General features: G+C 43.4%; 1 protein-coding gene and 1 non-coding gene across 4 annotated transcripts in view; one reads left to right on the top strand and one right to left on the bottom strand.

The window, feature by feature from the left end:
• Positions 1–19,018, top strand: part of RPF2 (ribosome production factor 2 homolog) — a 43,485-nt gene that overhangs the window by 12,154 nt on the left and 12,313 nt on the right. For all 3 annotated transcript variants that reach the window (XM_010366029.2, XM_030929631.1, XM_030929632.1), the window contains 3 exons: positions 3,808–3,889; positions 6,457–6,533; positions 14,724–14,823. In XM_010366029.2, coding sequence (XP_010364331.2) covers positions 3,808–3,889; positions 6,457–6,533; positions 14,724–14,823 — 259 coding nt within the window. The remainder of the gene's footprint in view (positions 1–3,807; positions 3,890–6,456; positions 6,534–14,723; positions 14,824–19,018) is intronic.
• On the bottom strand, positions 14,956–15,059 carry LOC115897122. The gene has a single exon (XR_004057062.1). It is a non-coding gene; the product is annotated as a U6 spliceosomal RNA (small nuclear RNA).

Raw genomic sequence — 19,018 nt, 5'->3', positions numbered from 1 at the left:
AGCTTTTTTAGTCTAGTGTTGATATAACAGCTTTTCTTACTCTTAAGTTTGTGACATTCCCTCTCTTTGATCTCCTATCTCCAGATACAGGATATATTTATTAGCTGTATGAATCCCAGACCTACAGAGCTCAAAATGGCTGTGGAAGGAGTGGTTGTGTGGTCAATTTTCTCCTCCTGACCCTCTCCACACATTTTTTCACTATGATCTTGGAGAAATGAGTTTTGCTGCTTTAGAACAGGGGTTGGCAAAAATACACTGCTTGCAGACCAAATCCCTCTTTGTGTGAGGCTTATGAGCTAAGAATGGTTTTTACATTTTTAAAGAGTTGGTTAGGCTGGGCATGGTGGCTCACGCCTGTAATCCCAGCGCTTTGGGAGGCCAAGGCGTGTGGATCACCTAAGGTGAGGAGTTCGAGACTAGCCTGACCAACATGGATAAACCCCCTCTCTATTAAAAATACAAAATTAGCCAGGCGTGGTGGTGCATGCCTGTAATCCCAGCTACTCGGGAGGTGAGGCAGGAGAAGCGCTTGAACCCAGGAGGCGGACGTTACAGTGAGCCAAGATCGTGCCGTTGCACTCTAGCCTGGGCAACAAGAGTGAAACTCCATCTCAATTTAAAAAAAAAAAAAAGAGTTGGTTAGGCTGGGCACCGTGGTTCATACCTCTAATTCCATTGTTTTGGTAGGATGAAGTGGGAGGATTGCGTGAGACCAGGATTTCTAGACCAGCCTAAGCAGCATATTGAGATCCCATCTCTTAAAAAATTGGCAGGAAATGGTGGTGGGAGCCCAAGTACTAACTGTCTGGGAGACTGAGGCAGGAGGATCAGCTGAGTGTAGGGGTTTGAGGTTATAGTGAGCCATGACTGCACCACAGCACTTTTAGCCTGGGCAGCAGATTGAGACCCTGTCTCACACAAAAAAGAAGAGTTGGTTCAAGACAAAAGGATGAGCCTAAAATACTTATTATATGGCTTTTTGCAGGTAATTTGACTACCCCTGTTCTAGAATTTTAAGAAATAAAAAGCAGACTTTGTGGAGAATGGGATGAGATTTTATATATATATATATGTACATATATACACACACATTCACACACACGTGTGTGGGTATGTATATAAAACACTCAAGTATATATGAACGGTGTTTTGTGGAAAGCTTTGGGATGTTAGTCATACCATGAGAATGTTTTTAAAATTTTAAGAAAGTAATTCCATTGATTTAGACATACAAAATAAATATATATATTTTACTTGAGACAGGGTCTCGCTCTGTCACCCAGGCTTGAGAGCTATGGCACCATCTCGGCTCACTGCACCCTCTGCCTCCTGGGTTAAAGTGATCCTCCCACCTCAGTCTCCTAAGTAGCTGGGACCACAGGTGCATACCACCACACCCAGATGTTTTTTTCTATTTTTACTAGAGATGGGATTTTACCATGTTGCCTGGGCTGGTCTCCAACTTCTAAGCTTATGCGATACGCCTACCTCAGTCTCCCAAAGTGCTGGGGTGACTGGCAAGAGCCACCACACCTGGCCATTAAAATATTTTCTGGACACCTACTTTGTTCAGGACATTGTACAACATTGTACAAGGTGTGTTCACGTGACTTCGCATGTGGCCTTTGCAAATTTTTGCAGGAGGTGGTATTATCCCTACTGATAAAGTTAATTCTCAGAAAAGATTATTTGTCCAGATACTTAGTGGCAGAGCCTGAATTCTTGGACTTTCTGACTCTGCATCCCCCATACTGGTTGTGGACAGGCCAGGTGGGTAGTTGTTTGCCCTTTATGCTTCTGTTTAGAGACTAGAATGAATGATAACCAAACTAGGGGCCCATACCTCAGAGTCTTATAAGGAGTAAAGAAAAATTGAGGGTTATGACTCTGTCATCTGGTTTTTTTTTTTTTTTGAGACAGAGTTTTTGCTCTTGTTGCCCAGGTTGGAGTGCAATGGTATGATCTCGGCTCACCGCAACCTCCGCCTCCTGGGTTCAAGTGATTCTCCTGCCTCAGCCTCCCAAGTAGCTGGAATTATAGGCATGCAACACCATGCTTGGCTAATTTTGTATTTTTAGTGGAGACAGGGTTTCACCATGTTGGCCAGGCTTGTCTCAAACTCTGACCTTAGGTGATCCGCCCACCTCGGCCTCCCAAAGTGCTGGGACTACAGGTGTGAGCCACTGCGCCCGGCCTTTTTTTTTTTTCTTTCTTAATAAGAGGCTTTCCAATTGATTTTTGGACTAAAACATGTTGATTCTAATTTTTCTGCTAAGAGTGGTGATCTCAGTAAACTGAATCAAAGCATGTAGGATGTGGAGACTATAGGTATAGTGTAAAAATTGCTGTCTAGGATTAGAACCCCACACTTAGATTTTTTACTACTCTGAAATCTGTAATGGAAGTCTATACTTCTGAGAACCAAATGGATAAGATCTCTCTCTTTCTGTTTTCCAAGATGTTGTCACTGTGTCACCCAGGCTGGAGTGCAGTAGTGTCATCACAGCTCACTGCATGTAGCCTTGATCTCCGGGACTCGAGTGATCCTTCCTCCCACCTCAGCCTCCCAAATAGGTGGGACTGTAGGTGCTCACCACCATACCCAGCTAATTTTTTGTATTTTTCATAGAGACAGGGTTTCACTATGTTACTCAGACTGGTTTCAAACTCCGGATCTCAAGCCATCCACCTACCTCAGCCTTCCAAAGTGTTGGGATTACAGGCATGAGCCACTGCACCCAGCCAGATAATTTTTTTTTTTTTTTTTTTTTAAAGACAGTCTCGCTCTTGTCACCCAAACTGGAGTGCAGTGCTCTTGTCGCTGAGGCTGGTATGCAATGCTCTTGTCGCCCAGGCTGGAGTGCAATGGCGTGATCTCGGCTCACTGCAACCTCTGCCTCCCAAGTTCACTGAATTCTCCTGCCTAAGCCTCTTGAGTAGCTGGGATTACAGGCATGCATCACCACGCCTGGCTAATTTTTTTTATTTTTAGTAGAGACACGGTTTCACCATGTTGGCCAGGCTGGTTTCAAACTCCTGACATCAGATGGCCTCAGGTGATCCATCTGCCTCAGCGTCCCAAAGTGCTGGGATTACAGGCATGAGCCACCTTACTGGGCCTCATGTGTTTTAAATGTATGCAATGATAGTAGTGATATCCTGTGAGTTAAAGGGATTTGTTCCAGCAAATGAAACACTTGGTGTGCTATTCCAAAATGACAGCATAACAAAATAAATGGTTTCATTTTATTTATTAACTGAATAGTTTTCATGTATTCTTAGTCTTGAAATGTGTATCTTTTCCCTAAGTACCCCAAATCAGAAAACTTGAAGTAAAAAGCTAGAAATACTTTTCCCCTGTATTTTCCTTTCTGGTTCATTAAGTCTTCATTAACTTCCACTGGAAAAAAAAAAAACAACTGGTATAGTTTTTTGTTTTGTTTTATTTTTTTGAGACAGTCTTACTCTGTCCCCCAGGTTGGAGTGCAGTGTCGCATTCTCAGCTCACTGCAACCTCTGCCTTCTGGGTTCAAGCGATTCTCGTGCGTCAGCCACTAAGGTAGCTGGGATTACAGGCGTGTGCCGTCACACCTGGCTGTCTTTTGTATTTTTAGTAGAGACAGGGTCTTATCTTGTTGGCCAGGCTGGTCTCAAACTCCTGATCTCAAGCAATCCACTCGCCTCGGCCTCCTAAGTGCTGGGATTACAGGTGTGAGCCACTGTGCCTGGCCTGAGTTTAAAGGTAAGATTCTTAAAGTTCTTAAATGTATGCGTTGACTAAATGGGATTTATCTGATTTTATAGGAATTCTTTTCAAAGAAGTCAGATTGTTCTTTATTCATGTTTGGCTCCCATAATAAGAAGCGGCCAAATAATCTAGTAATAGGTAAGTATAATTTACTTTTTAATGTTTTCACTGTTAGAGTCAACTTGTTAGCAGCAGTGAATTCATACGGGTCTGGAGCAACTTGGTTCTTGCCTCTTCAGAGGAAATAATTCATCCAAGGGGCATAGGCAGAGTAAGAGACTGAGGGAATTATTTGAACAGGAGTGAAAGTTTATTAAAAAGTTTTAGAGCAGGGGCCTGGCATGGTGGTTCATGCCTGTAATCCCAGCACTTTGGGAGGCTGAGGTGGGTAGATCATTTGAGGCCAGGAGTTCGAGACCAGCCTGGCCAACGTGGCGAAACCCTGTCTCTACTAAAAATACAAAAATTAGCCAGGCGTGGTAGCACATGCCTGTAGTCCCAACTACTGGGGAGGCTGAGGCATGAGAATTGCTTGAACGCAGGAGGTGGAGGTAGCAGTGAACCAAGATGGCGCCACTGTACTCCAGCCTGGGCGACGGAGTGAGACCCTGTCTCAAGGGGAAAAAGAAAAAGTTATAGAGCAGAAACAAAAGGAAGTAAAGTACCCGTGGAGCGCCAAGCAGGCAACTTGAAAGATTCAAGTGTGCTGTTAGACCTTTGACTTGGGGGCTTTATACATCGGTATGCTTCAGGGCTCTGTGTCTCTTCTCCCTTGGTTTTTCTTTTCTTTTCTTTTTGTTTTCTGAGACGGAGTCTTGGTCTGCTCCATTGCCCAGACTGGAGTGCAATGGCTCAATCTCAGCTCACTGCAACCTCCACCTCCCGAGTTCAAGCAATTCTCCTGCCTCAGCCTCCTGAGTAGGTGGGACCACAGGTGCCCACCACCATGCCCAGCTAATTTTTGTATTTTTAGTAGAGACCGGGGGGGGGAGGGTCTCACCATGTTGACCAGGCTGGTCTTGAACCCCTGACCTCAAGTGATCTGCCCACCTTGGCTTCCTGAAGTGCTGGGATTACAGGTGTGAACCAGCATGCCTAGCCTCCTACCTTGATTTTTTCCTTGGGATGAGCTGTCTGCCTGTGCAGTGGCCTGCCAGCACTTGGGAGGGGCCACATGCACAGTGTGTTTATTGGAGTTATACATATGCTTATTTGAAGCATAGAGCAAGGTCATATACCAGTTAAAGTCTGCCATTTTGCCTCCTAGTGTGTGTGCTTGAGCCCACCCACCCAACTCCTGAGATCTTATTGGGAAGCTGCTGATGACTAGCCTCAGGTGTTATCTATTTCTTGGGAGCCGGCCTCTCCTTGGCACTGGCTGCAACCAATTATTATTTTAGAGAGACAGTTAAACAGCCGCCTGACCATCACCTGATGGTTGCCTGACATTCCTGGTTGGGGTGGGGTGAGTGGGCAGCCTCTCCTGTCCTGTGCATGTCTGCCTATCTACTGTAACAAGCTCTGTGACTCAGATTAACTGATGGTATTGAGGGATCAGGAGTAATCAATAAGCTGTAAACTAGTTTGGTGGGGTTTTTTGGTTTTGTTTTCACCTTGTGACATTGAATAAAAAATTTTTAGATCATGTCGGGCACGATGGCTCACGCCTGTAAATCCAGCCCTTTGGGAGGCCAAAGTGGGTGGATCACTTGAGGTCAGGAATTTGAGACCAGCCTGGCTAACATGGTGAAAACCTGTCTCCACTAAAAATGCAAAAAAATAGCCAGGCATGGTAGCACACACCTGTAATCCTAGTTACACGGGAGGCTGAGGGAGAATTGTTTGAACCAGGGAGGCGGAGGTGGCAGTGAGCTGAGATCATGCTATTGCATTCTAGCCTGGGTGACACAGCAAGACTTCGTCTCAAAAAAAAAAAAAATTTATGTCAGTCTGCAAGTAAAGAATGGGGCATATAAATAAATATGACTCTACCAATACAGTGAAGTGCCACAAGTAAGAAAGAATATGAAAAGATTCCCTGGTAATTCATGTTTCTTAGAATGCCATTGCCTTCTGTCTCTGTTGGAATCAAATTCTGGTTTAAACAGGAACCGTGGTCTCTTCGGGCTCTCAGCATCCCTGCCTACTTGGTTGTAGATGCAACACTATTACTTTATACTTGCATTGAGTGTCTCTGAGCTCCCACATAGCATGGATCCATTGGAATTGGGGGGAAAAATTATCCTAAGATGTAGATTTTTTTTTTTAGTATGAAATATATATATATATAATGTACTAAATCAATATTAGAGTTAATGTATCGACCCATGTAAATTAACCTTTCTTTAATATCTATTGAATACGTAGATTTGAAAAAGAACCTTTGCCTCGGTGTATTGAGATTGAGCCTGGCATGCTCACTGGCTTAGGCAAGCCCTTTACCTTCTGTGGGCCATCATTTATTCTTGCATAAAATAAAGGAGTTGGGCTAAGTAATGTCTAAGATCCTTTCAATGACTAATATCATAACAATAAGTAGAGTTGAAAATGTAAGAAAGTGGGATATGTTTGCGGGATTATAGGGAGAAAGAAAAGAGGCAGATATTAGGACATTTTGAATATACAGTTAATATACAGTTCATGTAGGTATATGTAAGGTGGCTCTTTGGGAAAAATACATGCTTAAAAATGCATTTTCCTTCCAGGTCGTTTGTATGACCACCATGTGCTGGATATGATTGAATTAGGTATTGAGAATTTCATCTCTCTAAAAGACATTAAGGTAAGATACTCATCATAGAAATGAAAAGTATTTTGTAATGCTTCTCTTGGCCAGTAGTGACATCTTGTGGTGAAGAGTAGATCAAGAACTTTGTGTTTTTATTTTGACATGCTCTAGGATAAAAATGCAATTTTATTTTACCTTTCTTTTAAAAAGAAGAATATATTTGTAGTGCATAGCAACATATGTGGACCTTGTGGCTGGTAGACTTCAGACTGTGGTTACTAATTCTTGTCTAGGCCATAATTTATTTATTTATTTATTTATTTTTTGCTTTTTTCTTGCTTTTTTCATAGTTTGAATTTATTTTTTATTTTTTTGTTTTATTTTATTTTTTTGAAACAGGGTCTCACTCTGTCACCCAGGCTGGAGACCAGTGGCATGAACATGGCTTACTCAGTCTCGACTTACCGGGCTCAAGCAATTCTCCTACCTCAGCCCCCACAGGTGCATGCCAGCACACCCAGCTAATTGTTTTGTATTTTTTTTGTAGAGACAGGGTTTTGTCATGTTGCCCAAGCTGGTCTCAAATTCCTGAGCTCAAGGGCTCCCCCTGCCATGGTGTGAGCCAAAGCACCCGTAGGCCTATAGTTTAAATGCTGTCCTCTTCCTCTCAATTATCACAGCACCTATTTTATGGAAACTTAGAAAAACCTGTAGAATTTTCAAATTGAGCCCTCTTGTAAACCCAGGAAGCTCTGGCTGATTCTATAGTATTTTGGTTACTAACCACCAAATGGCAGCTCGGTTCACCCTTGGGGAGTTGCATCTTTTGTGTCATCTTCGTTTTAATGATACTATGAAATAGAGTGTTCTAACTCAGCTCTTAGGTACAAATTGGACTACTGTTCCCTCAGAACTCTGCTTCAGGCTTAATCTATCTTAGCAAATACATTATTTCACCTAGACCTCATAGCAATCTGGGTAGGGCCTAAGTAATTTTCTTTTTTGTATAGATTTGGAGATTGTGGCCCATAGGGGTTTCATTGGTGAACTAGAATCACACATATGGTCAGTATAACCAAGATTAGGACTCCAGGGCTTTGGGAGAAGTGATATTATTGTTGGTAATAGAAAGTTATGTAACTGCTCTCAGTTTATGGGTTTTTGAGGCTCATGGTCTAGTCGGAAGAATTGTAGCGAAAATGTATAATTACTCCTTTCCCTGCCTGACTTTAAGAGAGGACATGCTTTCCAGGTTTGGGTAGAATTCCTTTACTAAGCAACTTTATCCCATGAGTTTGGAAAAAAAGGTTCTTACCAGATCCCCATTTAGTCAGTCACCCCAGTTTCCTCAGGTACAGGTGGAACAGTGATCTGAAATTGGATTTAGAGGCAGAACACTTGGATTTGAGGCCTGTCTTGGCTATTTAGATGACATTTGTGACCTGACAAGTTAATGGCTTCCTTAACCTTCAATTGCAATCACATATAAAATAAGTATAACAACATCAAAGGAGATAATATATGTGAAAGTGCTTGTCAGTAAAGATAATGTTTTGGAAAGTATTTTGTAAAGTACATAAACTGTGATGCTTGAATATGGTGAAAGCCCTCATATTATTTTCTTTCTGTTTTTTTTTCTTTGGAGACAGGGTCTTGCTCTGTCACCTAGGCTGGGGTGCAATAGTGCAATCTCATTTCACTGCAGCCTTGACCTCCTGGGCTTAAGCAGTCCTCCTACCTCAGCCTCCCAGGTAGCTGGGACCATAGGTGTGTGCCACTTCACCTGGCTAATTTTTTTTTTTTTTTGTAAAGACAAGCTCTCACAATGTTGACCAGACTAGTCACAAACTCCTGGACTCAGAAGATCCTCCTGCGTCAGCCTCCCGAAGTGCTGGGGTGCCCAGCTGTCATATTATTTTAGTGTCTCTTTGGGGGCATGCACAAATCTCTGGAGATGACCAGCGTAACCCCGTTTCGCCTTTACCACTGCTACTAGCTTATCACCAGCTTAGTGAGAGGGAGCACTGGCTGATGAGCACGTGCCAGCCCCTTTACTCTTTCCATTTCAGTTCCAAAGCAATGAAATACTTCATTCACTGTGCAGCTTCTAAACTGGGCCACAGTCCAGGCTCTCATGCCTGTAAGCCCATCACTTTGGGAGGCCCTGGCAGGAGGATTATTTGAGGCCAGGAATTTGAGACAAGCCTGGGCAACATAGTGAGACCTTGTCTTGTATATGTGTAAAGTAAATCGGCTAGGCGCAGTGGCTCACACCTGTAATCCCAGTAGTTTGGGAGGCCAAGGCAGGCAGATCACCTGAGCTCAGGAGTTCGAGACCAGCCTGGCCAACATGGCAAAGCCCCATCTCTACTAAAAATAAAAAAAGTAGCCAGGCATGGTGGTGCATGCCTATAATCCCAGCTACTTGGGAGGCTGAAGCATGAGAATCTCTTGAACCCAGGAGGTGGAGGTTGCAGTGAGCCGAGATCATGCCACTGCACTCCAGCCTGGGCGACAGAGCAAGACTTTGTCTAAAAAAAAGAAAATAAAAAAGTAAACTGGACCACAAAACCATTATTGTCAGGTTTCATTTCTTTTTTTTTGTTTTTTAGAGGCAAGGTCTCATTCTGTTGCCCAGGTTGGAGTACAGTGGTGGGATCACCGCTCACTGCAGCCTTGGATTCCTGGGCTCAGGCTATCCTGCCTCAGTCTCCTGAGTAGCTAGGACTGTAGGTGTGTGCCACCAGGCCCTGCCAAAAATTTTTTTTTTTTTTTTAAAGAAATGGGGTCTCACCATGTTGCCCTGGCTGGTCTCAAACTCCTGAGTTCAAGCGATCCTTCCGCCTTGGCCTCCCCAACCACTGGGATTACAGGCATGAACCACTGCACCCAGCCCGGGTCTCATTCTAAACAAGAACCGTTTAAATTGAACACTACGTTTTCACTCATGGAGTATATATAAACTATAAATTTTATTAATTGAGAATGTGCTTACATTGGCAATTCTTACGTGTACTCAGACTTATTAGGCAGTCCTTTTTTTTTTTGAGATGGAGTTTTGCTCTTGTCGCCTAGGCTGGAGTGCAGAGTGGCATGATCTTGGCTCACTACAACCTCTGCCTCCCTGGTTCAAGCAGTTCTCCTGCCTCAGCCTCCCAAGTTGCTGAGATTACAGGCGCCCACCACCATGCCTGGCTAATTTTTGTATTTTTAGTAGAGACGGAGTTTCACCATGTGGGCCAGGCTAGTCTTGAACTCCTGATCTCAGGTGATCCACCTGCCTTAGCCTCCCAGAGTGCTGGGATTACAGGCGTGAGCCACCGTACCCGGCCCAAGTCTTTCACTTTTTACCCCATGTTTTTTTTTTTTAATGTTCTAACACCAGTGTCACCAATACCCCATTATTTGGTTACAGGTTTATATTTTTAATTTGTTTTGGTACACTTTCCCCTATTTTCCCTTTACTTCTCCTTTGTTTTTAAGATGTTTTGCTACGTATTTCTTACCTCACCTACCTACTTTTGTTGCCAACCCTCTTTCCTCCGTTAACTTGTCCGTCCCCTCCACCATCCCCACCAGACAGAGTCTTGCTATGTCACCCAGGCTAGAGTGCAGTGGCACGATCTCGTCTCACTGCAACATCTGCCTCCCTGGTTCAAGCAATTCTCCTGCCTCAGCCTCCCAAGTAGTTGGGATTACAGGTGCCTGCCACCATGCCCGGCTAATGTTTTGGATTTTTAGTAGATACAATGAGAATATTTAACTCTTTAAACAAGCTCAATGAGAATATTTAATATTAGACTCTACCAGGAAATTGAGTATTCTAGGAGTCTGTTTTCTCAAGATGGCCATACATCGGAAGATGATTATATTGAATGAAATAAGACTAGCCTGGACAACATAGTGAGACAAATTAGCCTTGCATGGTGGCATGTGCCTATAGTCCCATCTACTTGAGAGGCTAAGGTGAGAGGATTGCTTGAGCCCAGGAGTTTAAGGTTGCTGTGAGCTATGATCGCTCCACTGCACTCTAGCCTGAGTAACAGAGTGAGGCATCATGTCTCCCTCACCGACAGAGTTTCACTCTTGTTGGCCAGGCTGGAGTGCAGCGGCGCGATTTCGGCTCACTGCAACCTCCGCCTTCCAGGTTAAGGAGATTCTCCTGCCTCAGCCTCCTGAGTAGCAGGATTACAGGTGTGTGCCACCACCCCCAGCTGATTTTTGAATTTTTAGTAGAGACGGAGTTTCACCATGTTAGTCAGGCTAGTCTTGAACTCCTGACCTCAGGTGATCCACCCACTTTTGGCCTCCCAAAGTGCTGGGATTATAGATGTGAGCCACCGCGCCCAGCCAGCTCATCTGTTGTAGACTCCTACCTAGTTCAGGGTCTTCATGATGTGCATGTGACTAGCACTTTTTTTTTTTTTTTTTTTTTTTTGAGATGGAGTCTCACACTGTCACCCAGGCTGGAGTGCAATGGCGTGATCTTGGCTCACTGCAACCTCCACCTCCTGGATTCAAGTGATTCTCCTGCCTCAGCCTCCCAAGTAGCTGGGATTACAGGCGTACACTACCATACCCGGCTAATTTTTTGTATTTTTAGTAGAGACAGAGTTTCACTATGTTGGCCAGACTGGTCTCGAACTCCTGACCTCATGATCCACCTGCCTTGGCCTCTCAGAGTGCTAGGATTAGAGGCATGAGCCACCGTGCCCGGCCGTGACTAGTGTTTTAAAAAAATGGAATAGAGTAAAAAATATCAGTGCTGTATGTATTAAGTGTTGGGTTTTTTTTTTTTTTTTTTTTTTGGAGACACGGTCTTGCTTTGTCACCCAGACTTGGAGTGTAGTGGTGCTATCTCAGCTCACTGCAACCTCCACCCCAAGGTTCAAGTGATTCTCTTGCCTCAGCCTCCCAAGTAGCTGGGATTACAGGCATGCGCCACCATGCCCGGCTAATTTTTGTAGCTTTAATAGATACGGGGTTTCGCCATGTTGGCCAGGTTGGTCTCAAACTTCTCACCTCAAGTGATCTACACACCTCAGCCTCCCAAAGTGCTGGGATTATAGGTGTGAGCCACCGTGCCCAGCCAATTACTGTTTCACATAACTTTGATTTGTATTTGTATGATGTGTATACTGGGTGACAACTTCAAATTTTTTTTTTTTTTTTTTTTTTTTATTACTGTGCATTGTGGTCAGGATGGTTTGGAAGCCGAAAGTTGTTGTGGATGATGCTGTGCTTTTTGTTCCCTTCTGTATACCTAAATAGACTCTATAGACCTAGGGTCAGACTGGCATGGCTGGAGCATGGAAGACCTGTTAGATCTGGAATGTCCTTTCAGCTTCTCTATCAGACAGACAGATGTTAGGCACATCTCCATCTCCGAAGTATAGACCGTTAAGGTTCCGGGTTTGGAAGTAGAGAATGTCAACAAGAGTGGTCATGGTGAGCAGCAAAGCAACAGGTGACCTCTGGTCCTAGGGCAGAGGGTGTTTGGTTTTTGTACTGTTTTTGTTTTGTTTTGTTGCTGGATTTTAGATAGCCCTTGATTTTTGGTCAGAACAGAGAATTGATAGGCAGCCCAGACCAAGTCATTCACCTTCCTCCATAAATTACTCATTCAGTTAAAGAATTTTTACTACTTCATTTTTTTCCCTCTTTGGTGGCTTCTAAATCCTCTTTTTAATCACATCACATTCTATTTGGTATAAAAAATCTACAACTGGTGAAAATACTTTTTATAGTGAGAGTTTCAACACTGCTGATGAGAATTGGTCTATACTTTCTATAGCTTATATAAAATTATTGCTTCTCATGTGAATGTCTAGTTGGTAGTTTAACTTAGCCTTCATTTTATTTTTATTTATTTATTTTTTTGAGGGTCTCACTCTGTCCCAGGCTGGAGTGTAGTGGCGTGAGCACTGGCTCACGGCAGCCTGGACTTACCTGGGCTCAGGTGATCCTTCCACCGCCAGCCTCCCAAGTAGCTGGGACCATAGATGTGCACCACCACCCCTGGCTAATTGTTTTGTGTTTTGTTTGTTGTTTTTTTTCTTTGAGACGGAGTCTCTGTCACCCAGGCTGTAGTGCTGTGGCGCTATCTCAGCTCACTGCAACCTCCACCTCCCATGTTCAAGTGATTTTCCCGTCTCAGCCTCTCAAGTAGCTGGGACTATAAGCACACGCTGCTGCACCTGGCTAATTTTTGTATTTTTTAGTAGAGGCAGGGTTTCACCATGTTTGCCAGGCTGGTCTCAAACTCCTAACCTCAAGTGATGTGCCTGTCCTCGGCCTCCTAAAGTGCTGGGATTACAAGGGTCAGTCACCGTGCCCAGCCTGTTTTGTATTTTTTTGTAGAGACCGCATTTCCCAGGCTGGTCTCAAACTCCTGGGCTCAAGCGATCTGCCCATCTTGGCCTCCTAAAGTGCTGGGATTACAAGTGTAAGCCACCACACCTAGCCTATAATCTTCATTTTTTTTTTTTTTTTTAATTGAGACGGCGTCTTGCTCTATCACCCAAGCTAGAGTGTAGTGGCATGATCTTGGCTCACTACAACCTCTGTTTCCTGGGTTCAAGCGATTCTCCTGCCTCAGCTTCTAGAGTAGCTGGGACTACAGGCGTGTGCCACCACGCCCAGCCAACTTTTGCTATTTTTAGTAGAGAAAGGATTTCACCATGTTCGCCAGGCTGGTCTTGAACTCCTGACCTCAAGTGGTCAGCCCGTCTCTGCCTCTGGAAGTGCTGGGATTACAGGCGTGAACCACTGTGCCCAGTCCATAGCCTGCATTTTAAAATACTTTTTATACGATATAGTAGGAAAGGTACAGTGATACGAATAAATTATAATTAAATTTATTTACTCGTTGAGACAAGGCCTCGCTCAGTCACCCAGGCTGGAGTACAGTGGCACAATCATGGCTTACTGCAGCTTCCACCTTCTGGGCTCAAGCGATCCTCCAACCTCACGTTCCGAGTGTCTGAGACCATGGGCACTCACCAACATGCCCAGCTAATTTTTAAAAGTTGTGTTTGGCCGGGTGCAGTGGCTCACGCCTGTAATCCCAGCACTTTGGGAGGCCGAGATGGGCGGATCACCTGAGGTCAGGAGTTCGAGACCAGCCTGACCAACATGGAGAAACCCCATCTCTACTAAGAATACAAAATTAGCCAGGCGTGGTGGCGCATGCCTGTAGTCCCAGCTACTTGGGAGGCAGAGGTTGCAGTGAGCCAAGATAGCGCCATTGCACTCCAGCCTGGGTAACAAGAATGAAACTCCATTTCAAAACAAAGGTTTTTGTAGAGATGAAGTCTCACCTGTTGCCCAGGCTGCTCTTGAACTCACTCCTGGCCTCAGGCTGTCTTCCTGCTTTGGCCTCCCAAAGTGCTGGGATTATAGGCATGAGCCATCACACCTGGCCTTAAAAATTTATTTTGATTCAGGGATGCTGGCCATCAGAAGGCTATTTTGGTTAGTTGGTTGTATTGTGTTGTGTTGTGTTTTGCTTTTGCAAGTGTAACTTTTATTATTTGCATAGACTAATGTTTAAAAAGCCCTTTACATCATTCTTTTGCCATCTTTTATTTGCTAATGTAAATGAATGGGACAAAGAATGGGTTTTTTAGTATAGAAGTCTAGAAGCTTAAAAACGTCATTTTAGCCAGGCCTGCACCTTTAGCCTAGCTACTTGGAGGATGTCTTGAGCCCAAGAGTTTGAGTCCAGCCTAGGCAACACAGCGAGAGCCTGTCTCTTTAAAAAAAAAAATCCCACCTCTGTTTTTACCTCTAATATCAGTATTCACAGACATAGTTTTAGAACAGTTAAAATGTGAAAACAAATTAGTGTAAAGTGCCAACTACTTTAAAATCAGTATAGGCCAGTCACCGTGGCTCTCACCCATAATCCCAGCACTTTGGGAGGCCGAGGCGGGTGGATCATTTGAGGTCAGGAGTTTGAGACCAGCCTAACCAGCATGATGAAATGCAGTCTGTACAAAAAATACAAAAAAATTAGCCGGGCATGGTCACATGCACCTGTAGTCCCAGCTACTTGGGAGGCTGAGGCAGGAGAATCGCTTGAACCTGGGAGGTGGAGGTTGCAGTGAGCTGAGATTGTGCCACTGCACTCCAGCCTGGATGACAGAGTGAGACTCCATGTCAAAAATAATAGTAATAATAAATAAAATAAGTATATAAATAGTTTAGACTTTGGTAATTATATAATTGCACTTTTTTTTTTAGAACAGTAAATGTCCTGAGGGAACAAAACCCATGCTAATATTTGCTGGTGATGATTTTGATGTAACAGAAGATTATAGAAGACTAAAAAGTCTTCTTATTGGTAAGTATTTTAGCATTTATTATCTTCAGAGTAGCTCAGGAAGGCAGTCTCAGACTGTCACTGGTGGCAGTTTGCCACTTTAGGTTTGTAACTTCTTTTTTCTCTTATTTTAAAAATAATATTTATATACTTAAAATAATGGAGTGCTTCACAAATTTGCAGGCCATCCTTGCACAGGGGCCGTACTAATCTCTGTGTGCTCCCAGTTTTGGTATATGTGCTGCTGAAGTGAGCACGACTTCTTTTTCCTCCTTTTTTTGGACCTTTCTTTTTTTTTTCCCCCTTACCAGCAGCAAGAAAGTACCTAAGTGTCTCGGGAGAGTTAAAGCAGCTGTTGTACTGTGCAGATGATTATTTCCCAATGTGTTAGTAACTTAGGTATTACATAGGAATTTTTATAAAATTCCTGCACCCATCTCCTGTCATTCCTAGCATCATTTAAAATTAAATTTAGAAAGTTGAGGGATTAAAATTTCAAGATTGTATGTATCACTGACTTCCAACTCAAAAACCTTAATTAGTTTTTCTGAGTTGAATATACAAGGCCTTTCACAATATAACCAATGTAACTTGGTCTTCTTGATCTCCTATTTCTTTTTTCCATTAGAAAGGGTTTATTGCCAATGTATTATTTACATTTCTGTTGTCTATTCTGGTATTACTCTTACTTATCCAGTTTCTACTAATTCATTTAAGTGTCAGATTGTCAAGTTTGTTTTCTTCTCCAGGAAGCCCTCAGTGACCTTCCCAGCTCCTTTTTTTTTTTTTTTAAGATGGAGTCTTGCTTTGTTGCCCAGGCTGGAGTGCAATGATGTGATCTCAGCTCACTGCAACCTCCACCTCCCGGGTTCAAGCAATTCTCCTGCCTCAGCCTCCCAGGTAGCTGGGATTACAGGCTCCCGCCACCATGCCTGGCTAATTTTTTTTTTTTTTTTTAATTTTTAGTAGAGATGGTGTTTTGCCATGTTGGCCAGGCTGGTCTTGAATTGCCAACTCCAGGTGATCCACCCTCCTTGGCCTCCCAAAGTGCCGGGATTACAGATATGAGCCACTGCGACAGGCCCCGCCTGGCTCATTTTTACTTTATTACCATCATCATCCTAAGTGCCAGGCATATAGTAGACACTTCATATACACTGCTTCATTCTAACAAGAGCCTCGTGAGGTTGTTCTACAGATAACCCACACCTAGTGAACTATGCTAGTTCTTAATGATTTGTGTAATGAATGTATGGACTACATCCTTTTCTGTTTTTTTCTCCTTTATGAGACAAGTCGTGCTCTGATGCCCAGGCTGGAGTGCAGTAGCTTAATTATGGCTCACTGCAGCCTCAACCTCTCAGGCTCAAGTGATCCTCCTACCTCAGCCTCCTAAGTAGCTGGGAGCATAGACACATGCCACCACACCTGGCTAATTTTTAAAATTTTTTGTTAAGACGGGGTCTCACTGTGTTGCCCAGGCTGGTCTTTTTTTTTTTTTTTTCTTTGAGACGGAGTCTCGCTCTGCCGCCCAGGCTGGAGTGCTGTGGCCGGATCTCAGCTCACTGCAAGCTCCGCCTCCCGGGTTCATGCCATTCTCCTGCCTCAGCCTCCCGAGTAGCTGGGACTACAGGCGCCCACCACCTCGCCCGGCTAATTTTTTTTGTATTTTTTAGTAGAGACGGGGTTTCACCATGTTAGCCAGGATGGTCTCGATCTCCTGACCTCGTGATCCGCCCGTCTCGGCCTCCCAAAGTGCTGGGATTACAGGCTTGAGCCACCGCGCCCGGCCCCAGGCTGGTCTTGAACTTCATGACTTAAGCAATCCTCCCACCTCAGCCCCTCAGAGTGCTGGGATTACAGTTGTGAGCCACTACACCCAGTCTCCATGATTTTTAGAAGGTTACTAATACTTAGCATTCCGCAATTCTATTTGCCAGCTGTTTTATAACTCTAGAAAGTAATTTAATTTTCCAAGAGATTGGTACTAATTTAAAGGGTCTGGGAGTCTGTCTCTCTGTGTCTCAATTTTTTTTTTGGAGACAGCATCTTGCCCTGTCATTCAGGCTGGAGTGTACTGGTGTGATCAGGTCTTACTGTAGCCTCAACCTTTTGAGCTCAAGCAGTCCTCTACCTCCTGAGCAGCTGGGACTACGGGTTCATACCACCATGCCCAGCTAGTTTTTATTTTAATTTTTTGTAGAGATGGGGGTCTCCCTATATTGCCCAAGCCGGTCTTGAACTCCTGAGCTCAAGCGATCCACCTGCCTCAGCTTTCCAAAGTGCTGAGATTACAGGCATGAGCCACTGCACCTAGCTCTCTCCAATTTAAGAAAATCTTACTGAATTTTTTGCTTCTTCTTCCTCATGGGGTTTGAGAGATTCAGCTTTTCCTGCACAGTGCACTGTTACTCTCAAAGCAGCAGTCCTTTATGTTCCTATTTCACCTCATTGTTGATAGCCACGAGGCCTCCATCTGATGCTCAGTGGCATTTTCTACTTTATTCCATTTGAGCTTTTCTTGCACCATGCTTACAAGCTTATGCTACACTTTTTGTTACCCTTCTTTTAGATTTTTATATACTTTGCCCTAGATCATTTTTGAAAAATTGATGGCATATAAAGTTAAGTTGTATGCACGTGCTTTACAAATCTGAGCCCACCAAAAAAACTTTGTGACAAACATATTGCTTTCATTTTTTCTTTTTGGGATTATTTTTGGTCTTTATTATCAGGATTATAATTTTTAGGGGAAGAAACCCAGTCACTCATTCTTGGCATTGTAATCTTTAGAACTTATTTCCCTTATTAAAGAACCACTATTATCTGTTTAATCTTTACAAAAGTTCTTGAGTTCGATGACATTCCCATTTTACAGATGGGAAAACAAACAGGGTCTCTGAGAACTTAAATGAGAGCTATTAAGTAGGTAAAGCCAAGTTGAGACCTAAAGCTTCCAAAGCCTGAGCTTTTCTTCCCCTACTGTCCATCTTGCCTGTGGTGAACATATTCCCATGATCCCTTCTAGAATCTTTATAGGTTCTTACCCCCACATTTTCCATGAATTTGTACATGAAAGACAATGACTAATATTTCCTTCTCTCAATATTATATATCCCAAATTATCAAGGCTATTTTTTTTTTTTTTTTTTGAGACAGAGTCTCACTCTGTCACCCTGGTGTGATCTCAGCTCACTGCAACCTCCACCTCCCAGGTTCAAGCAATTCTCCTGCCTTAGCCTCCTTAGTGCCTGGGACCACAGGGTACATACCACCACACCCAGCTAATTTTTTATATTTTTAGTAAAGACTGGGTTTCACCATGTTGGCCAGGCTGGTCTTGAACTCCTGACCTCAAGTGATCTGCCTGCCTTGGCCTCCCAAAATGCTGAGATTATAGACGTGAGCCACCATGCCTGGCCAAGGATATTTTTCCAACCAAACTGTCAGCCAGATTTTCAGCTAAGATTTCCATTACTTGTACTCCATTGACCCTGATTTTCTGCCTTTTTCTCTTTCCCCTAGGTCTCCCATATAATTGTTTATTGTCAGTGAGGCAGATACTTACAATTTGTTATAACAGAGAGAGCTTTTGTTTGCATTTGTTTAAATGTTTGTTGTATTTTCATAAGCCCCACCTTCTCATTATTTTGTGCTTCCACTAGATGGCAGGAATAATCACATAATGCAGTGATGAGTGGAAGGGAGTAAAAACCAAAAAGGAATCTGTACAGAAGCAGAAAGGTAGAAGAGGAACAGATTCAAACTGTAGGGCACTGAGGGAAGTTGGGTTTTCAGTATAAATATGAAGTAAAACAACTGCTTCTTGGTTTGTGTGTTCAAATGAAGTATCAGTAGGGAGCAAGAAATATATGAAGGGCTTTCATTTAGGAAGCTCCTTTTTTTTTTCTTGACCAAAAAGAAAAGTTGACTTTTTTTTTTTTAATGCAAGATACCCATTTTGTTTATTCTGAATTTGTTTGCATCTTTTTTTTTTTTTTTTTTTTAAGACAGGGTCTCACTCTGTTGCCCAGGCTGGAGTGCAGTGGCACAATCATGGCTCGTTGTAGCCTCAACCTCCTGGTCTCAAGTGATCCTCCTACCTCATTCCCCTCGGTAGTTGGGATCCCGGGTAGATGTCATCATGCCCAGCTAATTTTTTTTATTTCTTGTAGACAGGAGGTCTTGCTACATTGTTTGGGCTAGTCTCAGAGTC

The sequence above is a fragment of the Rhinopithecus roxellana genome, chromosome 4 (genome assembly GCF_007565055.1).
Source record: "Rhinopithecus roxellana isolate Shanxi Qingling chromosome 4, ASM756505v1, whole genome shotgun sequence".
NCBI classification, from domain to species: Eukaryota; Metazoa; Chordata; class Mammalia; order Primates; family Cercopithecidae; genus Rhinopithecus; species Rhinopithecus roxellana.
The sequence above is the reverse complement of the archived record's forward strand: the minus strand, read 5'-3'. Positions and strand labels throughout refer to the sequence as shown.